The sequence below is a fragment of the Panthera uncia genome (assembly GCF_023721935.1).
Source record: "Panthera uncia isolate 11264 chromosome B3 unlocalized genomic scaffold, Puncia_PCG_1.0 HiC_scaffold_1, whole genome shotgun sequence".
Taxonomy (NCBI): domain Eukaryota; kingdom Metazoa; phylum Chordata; class Mammalia; order Carnivora; family Felidae; genus Panthera; species Panthera uncia.
The window spans coordinates 59,995,206-60,008,091 of record NW_026057582.1 but is presented as its reverse complement, the minus strand read 5'-3'; the positions used below and the strand labels follow the sequence as shown (position 1 = coordinate 60,008,091).

General features: G+C 39.8%; 1 protein-coding gene across 13 annotated transcripts in view; it reads right to left on the bottom strand.

Annotated features, from left to right (window-relative positions):
- Nucleotides 1-12,886, bottom strand: part of SLC25A21 (solute carrier family 25 member 21) — a 483,599-nt gene that overhangs the window by 39,667 nt on the left and 431,046 nt on the right. For all 13 annotated transcript variants that reach the window (XM_049611607.1, XM_049611614.1, XM_049611618.1 and 10 more), the window contains one exon: nt 8,445-8,552. In XM_049611607.1, coding sequence (XP_049467564.1) covers nt 8,445-8,552 — 108 coding nt within the window. The remainder of the gene's footprint in view (nt 1-8,444; nt 8,553-12,886) is intronic.

Genomic DNA, 12,886 nt, shown 5'->3' with positions numbered 1-12,886 from the left:
TCTGTTTCAAAAGTCCTTAAGAGGCTTAATTAAAGAGAAGTTTCTTCGCCTACACAATACTCCCAGGCATCACTCCGGGACACATTCCTTACTCACTGAGAGTCCAGTATTACCAACAAATCACTGAGATGACTTATGGCAGCCTGAGCTATTTTTTCTGGAGTTATTCCACCTAACTACTGCCCATAGCTGGCTCTGACTAGCTTGTGAGATCACAGACTGAAGCGAGGGCAGAAGGCATTGTTCTCTGGGTAAATAGCTCTCAGAGTACGGCCAATAGGTATAGACGTGGGGTGTGTGTCAATGAATTTCCTCCATCCCTAAAGCCAGAGAAGAGCTCTAGGCACATCATGTCAAAAGTTAGCACGCTCCACATGCGTTCCTTTACCTGCTTCCTAGGGCAAGGTGAATTTTGCTGTATTTTAGAGCCAATGGAATAGGGCGTTGCATTGAATTTCATCACATGGCTGGAAAGCAAACCGGATGAGACCTTTACACAATGGAGTGAGTGTCCATAACCGGCCCTTCAGAAAAATACTGCTTTGTTAAAAAAAGAAGAGACTCAGTTGCTGCTTTTAGGTAGGAGAATACCCTGGTTCTTCAGGAGATAGAAGATCACTTATGTTTTTCATTGGTTAAATACAGTCTCAAAGCATTTTGATACATTTGAAAAGAAAAAAGAAAAAAAAATCCCTCCCTGTTTTTTGAGGACAAAATATAAGTGAAAGAATAGGAATTGGGCTAAAATTCCACATTTACACATTTCTTTAGCTGAGATACTTCACTAATTCATCATTATAGTTTATTTTAATAGAGCAAGATTATGGACAAAAAGACACTCAGAATATAATTACAGTTTATACCTAGAGTTTATGTTTGATGAATGGGTCTATTTTTTAAATAATCTGTGAGGGGATAACAATTTGCCATAAACAAACTTTCCCAGATGCTAAGCCACAAAGCTACATCAATACCAACTTGCTACCCAATAACCACTCCTGGAGGAACACAGGGCTTTCCAGGTGATGAGATGCTAACACTGTGCCTTGACACTGCACTGTTGGCAGAGCAGGAAAGAAGGTGACTGTGCTGTGGCCACAATGGTGACCACTCAATGACTGGCAACACAGAAAGAGTCTTTGTTTTTTCATGGTTCCAGAAACACTTTAGACTTTCCCTTAAGTTTCATAATTACCCGCATTTCTTTATCCCAATAAAAGCAGTGTGGTTGACTAGAAAGAGAACTCTATGCTATTGTTCAGTTCCTTAGAGCTACTGATTTCGTTAGGCTTTATTTTCCCTATCTATACAATAGAGATAAAGCCACCGACCTTATAGAGGTAATGGGAGAATTTGAAATACCAAGAATGTGTATATGTGTGGGCATTAGAAAAAAGTGGCAGAATGAATAGCAGTTACCAAAGCACTGGGGTTGGAGGAGAGTGCTGGTGGAAATTACAAACTATTTTTTCTTTCTTAAATGTTTGTTTTTGAGAGGGAGAATGTATGCGTGTGCGTGGGTAGGGTGGGGGTAGTGGCAGAGATAGAGAGGGAGACAGAATCCCAAGCATGCTCCATGCTGTCAGCACAGAGCCCGATGCAGGGCTCAAACCCACAAACTGTGAGATCATGACCTGAGCCAAAATCAAGAGTTGGACACTTAACCAACTGAGTCACCCAGATGCCCCTAATTTTTCTTTTTGTAGGTTTGTGTTACTTGATTTGTAGGAAAGAACCAATGTAATCCTTTTACCATTTACAAAATCATATAAGTTCAAAAAATCAAATAAAGGAAAAACATGTAAGGCATCTTACACAGTATCTGGCATATAGTAGATGTTCTGTAAATGGTAGCTATTATCATTACTTCAAAGTCTCAATTCTGAAGGCAAAAATCTAGAGTTCCTGGCACGGCTGAATGGAAGACTGAAGTCTATTTTCTGTAAATGATAATAGAGAGACAACTTGGCTGCTGCCTTAGGTATTGTTGAAAGATAACTATAGGAATGGATTCATATACATAATTCACTTTTCTGCCCACAAGAATCACAGACTGGAAAGAAATAATTTATGTACTGAGCAGTTTCCAGGCAGCGTTTCACACAGTAATGCAGGAAAAATTTGAACTTAACTCAGTACATCATCATGAATGTTGACATGCCCTTGAAGCTGGCTTCTCACACTATCTGTAAACAGAGCCACACGCTCATTCTCTAACTCAACTTCCCTCTTTCTTGAAAGAGATAATCACAAAATACAGTCCTTCTATTTACTTTATATTGACTCTACATAATGCAACTAAGTTTAAACATCTGTTAAATGCCTATGGAGAAAATAATCACTAAGCTTTGTGATATCATATATGATCTAATTGGTCTCTATTAGATTATTAAGCTCCCAGGAGAAAGTTAGTGGTGTTATCCAAAACCAGAATCAAACCCTGAACTAATTTTTTAAAAATCCCTATTGTTAAAGATTCTGCCATCAATGACACATTTGCTATCTGTTCCTTGAGCCTTAAAGTTCTAATCATATCATAAAGGTAGAAGACTAATTATTCCTTTCTTGGGTTGAACATCTTTAAAGACTAAGTAGAGGGGAAACAGGCTTTTGCAATTCACTTAAGCCTTAGTTTCATATTTGGGGGTGAGAATGATTATGTTCATATGTAATGTAGATAAAAATGAGGAGGAAAACCTGTGCCCCATCCACACATCAGAGGCAAATCCTATAGACCTCAAGGGAAGGAAAACATAACCCGTTAGCCAAATAATAACTTTGAAGTAGATTTCAAAGTGGAGAGAAAAACTGGGAAACAATTCATACAAGATTTTGCTCCTGGGGAGAAATTCACATTTTCCAGGCTTGCAGAGAGCATGCCAACCAAACACCACTGGGCTAAAGCACAACTGATAGGGGACTTCTAGTTCTTACAAATCTATAGATTAAAAAATGATGCGCCCAGTTAGAGAGGAGAAAGGTCCTATAAGGACAACAAGCTGTAAAGTCACACTTCTGGCAAGACTGGATATGCAAACCATCTCCGATAGAGAAATCCTCAGGCAAGCCTTGTCCTTAGCCAAAGAGACTACAAACCAGAACAACACTTTGCTTGGGTTTAGTTTGAAGGACAGGGGGATATTTGGGTCTATCCCGATTTTATTTGAACATGTTTTTACACCCACTGAACCAAACCAGAGCATGACAAAGCTGTGATTACTTTGCTCCCCACAGAAGGTCAAGCATATTTAAATTAGAGACCGGTTTTCTTTATTCACTGTGAATTTTAAGATGCTGGCCAAGATTCTGGTATTGGAATTGGAGGAAGTGTGGCAGGGATTATAGTCTTTGACTGATATGGTGGTAATTTAAAAAGTGGAGGCAAGACAAGCACACCTATTGAAATACTTTACACAGAAGCTGGAAGGATATGAGGGAAATATCGGGAACCAAATGAACCACAATTTCTTTGTATTTTTAGAATAGTTTATGGCTAAACTGAGTGGGAAGGCGCATTTTATGGGTAACATACTTTTGACTGGCTAGAGAATCAAGCCTAGACCACAGAAGGGAGAACCCAGGCAGCTGGAGCCAGCAAGTCACCTGCCATTCCTGGCAATTCTCATGGGAATTGCAGTTGGGGCTCCAAGAACCTAACAAACACAGCCTCTTCTCTCAGCCAGTGCTGCCTTTGGACCCCAGCCAGAGGGGCCCCCCCATTCTGGCCCCTTACCAGCTCTGCCCTCCCCACAGGACCAACGGGGATATCTGCCTACTTCCCACCACCTCTTTCTAGGCCTTGCTCTTTGTACGCTGAGACTACATTAAGATTAATGTTGACTACTGTTGCCCTAGTCTGTCTTCCGCTGCAGGAACCTCTCTCAGCTACAGCAACTTCTTGGGAAACTTTCATTTTTAAGGGACCATGCTGACTCACCTCCTCTGGATGACGAAATAGGAAAATCCACAATTACTGTGTAGGAATCTGCAGTGGTTCGTATCTACGACATGAAGGTAGCATGGAGGAACGGCAGGCAGGCTGCCGGAGAGACCGACACTACTGGCCGGAACAACAAGCGTTAATCTACCTGCAAAATAAGCCTCTGAGGAGCCTGCTCTGCTCTCCTTAAAGGTGTTGTCAAGCCATTTGGCCATTCTGACTGCAGCCCCTCCATTGAGCGTTCTACCACAACTGGTAGCTATAATTACCCGCAAAGGCCAAAAATGAGCTTATAGTTCACAACCTCCACGTGAGATGATCAGGAAGGCTTGATCAAGAATTTTGTGAAACTATTCCAGAGGAAGAATATCTTGATCATGGTGGAATTCTTTCCAAAGTGCCTTCACATGTTTTTAGTGTCAATCTCTAACTTCTGCTGCTATATGCTACTTATTCACACACAGCAAGCCGGTAGCCGGTTTCTACTGTTTATGATAGGAGACCTGCATCTGCGTTTGAAGACCTTGTCAAAACTAGGCTGCCAGCCCTTAAGCCTTGATGAAGAATTCCTATTGGCAGCTGAGGATGGCCTAAGGTGGGCTGAGGGAGAAAACGAACCATCGCTCAGTAAGCTGTTTACGTGCCCACAACTGGAGCCACCTGTGACCGCCCAGTATTAATTGCGGTACTAGCTCAAGATAAATGTCTTTATACAAACTTAAGCGTTTATAAGATCAACCTGCATCTTGAAATAGTTGTTACTGGTTGACTGCCTACCGTGTACCAGGTTCTGTGTTAAGATCTTTGCATATATTATCACATTTAAGTTCTCATAAAAACACATAACAACAGCTAACACTTATTTAATCATCACTGTATGACAGACTGTATAGACAGCTTTGCATACACATCTCAACCCTGAGTATACCATTTAATGTGGCTGTTACTATTATTCTTCTCTAACAAAACAGGAAACTGGGCTATAGTCAGAGTGGGAAACATGAACTTGTCACATAGTCAGTAACCGAGACGGCCCTCCAGAGCTTGTGCTTCTAGCCACTTCACAGAGATGCCTCTCTGTCAGATGGTTGGACTGGTTGCCATCACTTTACCATTCGGCATGCAACTTTTCTCAAGGCCACAATGTTAGGAAATGGTAAAGAGCATGATGGGTGCATCTCTCTCAAACCCTGGGCCTGCTTTGCCAGTTCACCAATTGCTTTCCTGTTCTAGAGAGTTCTGTTTATATATGTTCTTCAATAGTCTGTATGTAAGGTTTAAAATTTTTAAAGAAATTATAGAGCAGGGGAAAATGAGGGTTTCTGCTACTGTCAATGAAGCAATGGAATCTGAATTATGCAATATTGAGCCTAAGATGAGCCAGCAAATCATTCCTACCTAAATCAGCTGAGAACCTTCTCCCTAAAGGGAGGCTTGGTCCTGGTAGAGCCACAGAACACTTCTTTTGGATCACATACTTTTCTTTATACTGTTCTGTATTTTCTAAATTTTCTACAATGAAAGTGTTACTTTTTAAACTAAATGGTCACAGATAATGCTGAATACATTCTCATGTTAAACATTCCACACAAAGCCCTTCCCTTAAACTCTCACCTTCCACTCCCCTATTCTAGACCTCCTTTCTAGAGGTAATCATAATTTATAAGTTTGTATGAATTCCTTTGCATGACGGACTGCACTGTCCTATAAAGAAATCACTACCCATACGTGGCTATTGAACACTTGAAATGCCCTAGTTCAAATTGAAATCTACTTGTAAGCATAAAATACACATGAAATTTCAAGACCAAATATGAAAAGGAGTGTAAAAAACCTCATATAATTTTTACACTGATCACATGTTGAAATGACAATATTTTAGATGCACTGAGTTAAATAAATCAAAATAAATAAAGTGTAGTATTAAATTAATGTCATGTTTCTTTTGATCTTTTTAAATATAGGTACTAGAAAATGTGGCTTAAATTATATTTCTATTGGCCAGAACTGCTCTGGAGTCTAGATCACTTTTAGTATGTTTACATACTTACAGATAGAAATATATAGTTTTTGTATGCATTACTTTCACACTTGGACTAAAAATTTTTTTCTTAAGAGTATAATCTTGAAATGCATTGAGCATTAAATTAATTCCTTTTTCCCTTCCTTTCTCTTCCCCACCCTACCCACCACCTCCAACACACATACTTCTTGACAACCAAAAAAGCCTCAGAGTGAAGAAAGCAATAATTATTCTTGACCATACAAATGCTGAAGTGGGAACACCTGATAACTGGATTAAGTCAACCCAGGCACAGATTAACAAAAGGGTATCTCCTTTTTGGATAAAAGAAAGTGTTAGTCAATGGAGGAAGGCTTTAGAGTTAGTGGGTCCCAGACAAAAGACATAGGAAATAGCTACATTTGCCAAAAATGACCAGTAGTTATTTTTAAATAACTAGATCCAAATTTGTTATTCTTGTCATCTATTCCTCTCAGATTTTTTTTTTCCGGAAAGTGTAGTTCCATTACTTTATGTTGGGTGACTATGTACTACTAACTACTTTTCCATTTGATCAATATTGTCTATAAAGCACCACCTCAGTTCAGCTACTGATAGTTGCTGGAAATAAATGCTGACATATATGACCACCTCTGACTTGTTGAAGGCTATAAGGTACCCAAAATTTTTGTTTGGTCTAAGCAAATATCTAAAAGTGCATCTAGTTCAGAAGATCCTGCAAGGAAATGACCCCAAACAGGTGTCTGTTCTCCCCCACTTAAAAAATGCCTGCCTGCATACACATAAACAATTGATACACACCACACTGTTCTAAGTGAACTGGGAACACGTTCACATGCAGCATTCTTGTGTTAGGCTGGAAGGGTGTTTACCATGTTTTAGCAAGGCCTTAGCACATGCAACACATTAGCAATTATTACTTGGCCTCAGTGTAGAACCTCCTTGAGGGCAGAGGAGAGAAAAAGAACATTAGGCATGAGCAGAGGTGCTGTGATAACTCATTATTTTCATTCCCATGAGTGCTCCTTGGTGCTCTGTCCCATTTACGTCCCTCTGGTTACGTGCTACCTTGATAAAGGACGGTAGTTGAATACCTGTTTTCCTTTGCCCCCCTCTTGCTGCCCTGACAAACTTCCCAATGACTAAAATGAGGCCATCCAGGGGAGGAGCTCCAAAATTTTCTTCTAGTTGGTAATTCTGCTTGTCTAACAAATCAAAATTTCCTTGAACAGATTTCATGGGGGCTGCTCCATTTCGATAGGGCATTGGAAAAGCGTTTCTTCTCTTTTCTTCCTATTCCTTATCACCTTTTTCCTTCATTCAAGGAAATAGAAAACAAAACAGAAACAAAGACCAGGGCAATACAATTGTCAATCTTTTCCAAAGTGCTCTATATATCACTTTAATTAAGGCAACTTTTTGAAACTTAAAAAAAAAAAATCATGTTTAATTAGGATTGACTTCATCTGAGTGGAGAGCATCTGCTGAAGCAGCCCAACCCTGCCCCCCTTGGGTCTTGGCAGCTACAGGTGAGCTGGGCCCCCTTCTCCTTTCCCACACCCCTGCTTAAGAAGTTGCCAGGGAGCTCTCAGGCAGTATCAGCAGGCAGGAAGCAGGGTGGGAGTGAGGGGGGTCTCCACCCATTAGCAGCTGCTTAAGTAGTAGGCAGGGGAACTATTCTACAGAGAACTTCAGGTCAGCAGATACTCCAAGGCAATTTATACCACATGCTACCCAGTTGTGGAATTAAATTAAAATGCTGAGGAAGGACCTGGAATGCCAATCTCCTTTTCTCCCTACCTTGTGCTTGGCACCCAAAAGAATAAAACAAGAAGAGTTGGACTTGGGGGTTTTAAGGGAATTATTAGGCAACTGGGAGGAAGTGAAGGCAGCATACACCAAGGGAAGCTGTCTTCATGGAACATCATGTACCAGTGATTAAATGTCAGGACCCATCATTGTCCAAGGGGTGACGTCTATACAGGTTTAGTAACTTGCTCATTCCAATTAAACCAAAAGACAAGCTTGACAGATTATCAGAATCTTTGGGGGAAGGAGGTGGGTGGAGTGGAGAAAGGAGTGAGGTAATTTTAAAAAATGACTTCATAATTTTTTTTAAAAGGCACAATATTCTCACCTCAGTGATGTTTGCTTCAATCTTTTCCAGTATAATATGAAATAGAAGTTTTGCCAAAAGTAGGGAAAACATTTCCAAATAAGTCACTATAGATTACATTACAAATCTAAAATGAAAACAGGTAAACATGTGTTTGCCCATCAGACTTTAGTATATTTTTGTTAACACTTTCCTTGTGGAAGAAATTTGACTTTTTCTTACGCTACTTCCTTAACAATAATTTGCTACAGCTTTAACAAGTAAGAGCTGGCTCATAATTATGTATATATATATATATATACACCCACTATATATAAAACACTTTTTTATGTTCCCTCACCAATAGGAAAACATTAAGTGATTACCTCTGTAAATTTGTTCCGATTCGCTTGCAAGCCAACCTTTACTACCTCAAAAGGGTTAACCACGATAGCTTCTGTTAGTCCAGATCCTAATCCAGCAATGGCAAATGTCTAAAAAATGAAATCAATCAATATTTTAAAACAAGTTATGTGTACTAGGTTAAACATCCTACTCGTTACACTCTGCAGCTGAATGTTATGTTGAGAAGGAAGAAACTTACATAAATGTACCATATACCATTACTAAACAGCTTTAGTTCTTGATTAGATGCTGACAATTCATGAAGAAGAAATTACAGAAGCCACAAACCACATCCTAACAATTCAAAATAAAATGTCAAAGCCCCATCAACAACGACTTTTTCCTTAATGAAAAGAAAGGCTTTTTTTAGTGATTTAAGGTGGATACTAAAACATCTGCACATGTAACAATTAAAAGAGAGTTTGGCCTGTAAAAGGAGAGCTTCATTTTTAAAACAGCTAACTTAAATCCTTATTGAGCATCTAAAAAAATTCAAGGAGCAGAATCAAAAATAAAATGTTTATAAAAAGCTGAGTTTCAGGTGACCAAACACTGCAGCTGAAAACATTTAAATGTATAGCCCTGTTGTTAGAGTCACTATTCTAGATAATTAACAAAAAATTTTTATTCATCCTTTCCCTATTTAAAAAAACAGACAACCGCCCTATTCTTTTTTTTTTCTTTTTTTTTTATTTTTTAATATATGAAATTTACTGTCAAATTGGTTTCCATACAACACCCAGTGCTCATCCCAAAAGGTGCCCTCCTCAATACCCATCACCCACCCTGCCCTCCCTCCCACCCCCCATCAACCCTCGGTTTGTTCTCAGTTTTTAACAGTCTCTTATGCTTTGGCTCTCTCCCACTCTAACCTCTTTTTTTTTTTTTTTCCCTTCCCCTCCCCCATGGGTTTCTGTTATGTTTCTCAGGATCCACATAAGAGTGAAACCATATGGTATCTGTCTTTCTCTGTATGGCTTATTTCACTTAGCATCACACTCTCCAGTTCCATCCATGTTGCTACAAAAGGCCATATTTCATTTTTTCTCATTGCCACGTAGTATTCCATTGTGTATATAAACCACAATTTCTTTATCCATTCATCAGTTGATGGACATTTAGGCTCTTTCCATAATTTGGCTATTGTTGAGAGTGCTGCTATAAACATTGGGGTACAAGTGCCCCTATGTATCAGCACTCCTATATCACTTGGGTAAATTCCTAGCAGTGCTATTGCTGGGTCATAGGGTAGGTCTATTTTTAATTTTCTGAGGAACCTCCACACTGCTTTCCAGAGCGGCTGCACCAATTTGCATTCCCACCAACAGTGCAAGAGGGTTCCTGTTTCTCCACATCCTCTCCAGCATCTATAGTCTCCTGATTTCTTCATTTTGGCCACTCTGACTGGCGTGAGGTGGTATCTGAGTGTGGTTTTGATTTGTACAACCGCCCTATTCTTCTAGCCATAGAAGCTGAGGAATAAAAGTTGAGATCAGAAATGGCTAGGTTGTTCTGAAGGCTCAGTTAAAATCTAGAACATCAAAGGATGATGTCAGGTTCTTACTTGCTCTCAATTAAGAATTTCTGCAAGAAATTAAAAAAGAACAACTTTCTAGAATTTTCCTCAAAGTAAAATGCTTAAGGGTTTTTCAGAAAATCTGTATCGAAAATAACCAGAACAGGGTCACCTGGGTGGCTCAGTCCATTGAACATCCGACTTCAGCTCAAGTCATGATCTCACGGCTCTGAATTCGAGCCCTGCAACTGGCTCTGTGTTGACAGCTCAGAGCCTGGAGCCTGCTTCGGATTCTGTGTCTCCCTCTCTGTCTGCCCCTCCCCCACTCGTGTTTTGTCTCTCTCAAAAATAAAATGTTTAAAAAAATTTTTAAAAAGTTAACCAGAACAATTAACACACACACACACACACACACACACACACACACTCCAGAAAAACAAAATGAAATAAAGCCTCAAATCTCCAAAACAGATGCTGAAAAAAAAAATCCTTTAGCGCTGAAGCTCTAATTCCAGAAGAGGTAATAATATATACAACCAAAAGAAGAAAAAAGCCAATGAAGAGCAAAGAACACATAACTCTTACCAGGGGTTTCTAATTTCTTCAAATAGGAGACCAAAAGAGAAAAGAGACAGGAATATTTCATAACCTTGGAAGAAAAGGCAAGATAGAACAAGGGAGCATCCAGAGCCAGGAGGTCTGAGTTTAGGTCCTGGTCGTGCCACTGATTGGATGTATGACCACAGCTGCCATGTACAGTAGTTTGTGCACAGAAAAAGGTGTGTGTGTGTGTGTGTGTGTGTGTGTGTGCGCGCGCATCTGAAATCCAGCCTGCATATCCCACTTGCCAAGCTGGACCTCTGGAGAGGTATCAGTCAGGAGAAAGGGCGCCTTTTCGCAACTCACACAAAGGTAACGTGCTAGCGGCAGCTCTGTGTCTAAATCACTGAACCTTTCATAAGCCATGGTTTTCTCATCTGTAAAATGGGGACAATGATATCTAATCTCCCTAACTCATAAGGGAATTACGAGGATCAAAACAATGTGCGAAGCCCTTTGTAAAGTGCTATACAAAAGCCATTGTTCCTGTTGCACATAAAAATGAAGAGGAAGAATGGGATAGCATACAGATTCAAGGAGAGAGGGAATAATTAATGTTTTCCTTTCATGCCCCTTCATTACGGTTTTAAACATATTTGTATAGGGTAACAGACCAAATATTTTATTCATTTATCTCAGATTTTCATCATGGAAGCCAAAACGTGTGTGTGTATGTGTGAGACACACACACACACACACAAATACTAGTCCCAAACTCTTCTGACTAGGAAAGCTAAAATCCAGATGTTCAGGTTTTTATTACTTACTATATGCAACCTTCCAAGTAATTCACTTTTTTGCTCTTCTATAAAACTCAGCTACATTTGCTGTCAGGACTAGTGTTCAGCAGTCCCTTGTCAAAAGAATTGATCAGCTATCAGCAGATCATGTTACTTAGATTATTCCAGAGACCAGTGGTAATAGTTGGGTTCCCAGCCCCCTAGGCTTTTCATGTGAGAGAACCAGGGGACATTTAAGGGCTGTTTAAGTGTCTAGCTATATCAAAAAGAAGCTGGAATAAATGAGTTCAAGGAAAGAGAAAAACTGCCTACAGTTTGCATGCATTCAGTTATAGTAGCTCGAGTGGCCAAATGCTTTTCTGTTTTAATTCTCAAGAGTGGAGAGAACTGCCGTCCCTCACATGGTACCAATGCTCGACACTGGAACAGCCAGCTGGCCCTCTGGAGACCACATTTTATTGTCTTTTGCTAGGAAGTTTTTAATCCTGTCTTTACCAAGATGTTTTAAATGTTCAGAGTGACATTAAGAGACGACAGTAAGGCATTAAAAAAAATCTTAGCTGATATTAGGACTCATTCTGCCACTTCCTCCATTCAAGGTTACTTCACAGCCAACTTGTCTAGGCAGGAGGCTGGACAAAAAGTCTCCTAACAGGAAGCTTCCTAGAAAAGAGGCATGTATGGTTTTAAAAATAAAAGATACTTCTTCTTGGACAGTTTATTTGGCAGAGTAAATATTCTGAAGTGAACCTTTACAAGTTAAGTAACTGAAAAGTTGAAGCTCAGAACACTGCCTCTCTGGTTGAGTTTTGAGGTACATTTGAGAAGATAAACTGGGGGACTTTTCCAGGGGCTGGAAGGTACACTGTCAGTTAGAGGACCAATGCATATGTTGTTTTGCTTTGTTTTCCAGATTTGGTGGGAGAAAAAAATAGTGCATTTTCTCTCTCTTGGGCTCTTGTTGCACACATACTTGTAAAACCCACTTGGTCAATATAATCTGTCTTGTGAAAAGCAGCAAAGTCACCAAGAAGAAGAGGAGTGGCATGGAGAAATGTTCAAATCACCAAACGATTTTCTTGTAATAGCTGAGATGTGTCACTGTTTTTTTTAAGTTTATTTATTTATTTTGAGAGAGAAAGAGAGGGTAGGGGTGGGTTGGGCAGAGAGAGAATCCCAAGCAGGCTCCATGCTGTCAGCACAGCCCAACTTGGGGCTTGATTCCACGAACCATGAGATCATGACCTGAGTTGAAACAGAGTCGGAGGCTTAATCGACTGAGCCACCCAGGCACCCCAACTGAGATGTGTCATTGTAACATCACTGTTCTCAACTACAAAAGGCCCTTCTGCATCTGACTACAGGGTGACTTGAAGTCCTATATTTATTTACTACAGCTTGAGCAAAAGCTGGAAAAGTGACCTGTTAGGAAATGTTTTAGGCATACTGACTTTTGCACAAATAGATACGTCCAGTATATAGGTAAACATATGCATGTTTCGGCTTTAACAGAATCTTTGACAAATGTACTCTTTATTTTATATTCTTGACCATATCTCATATGAGT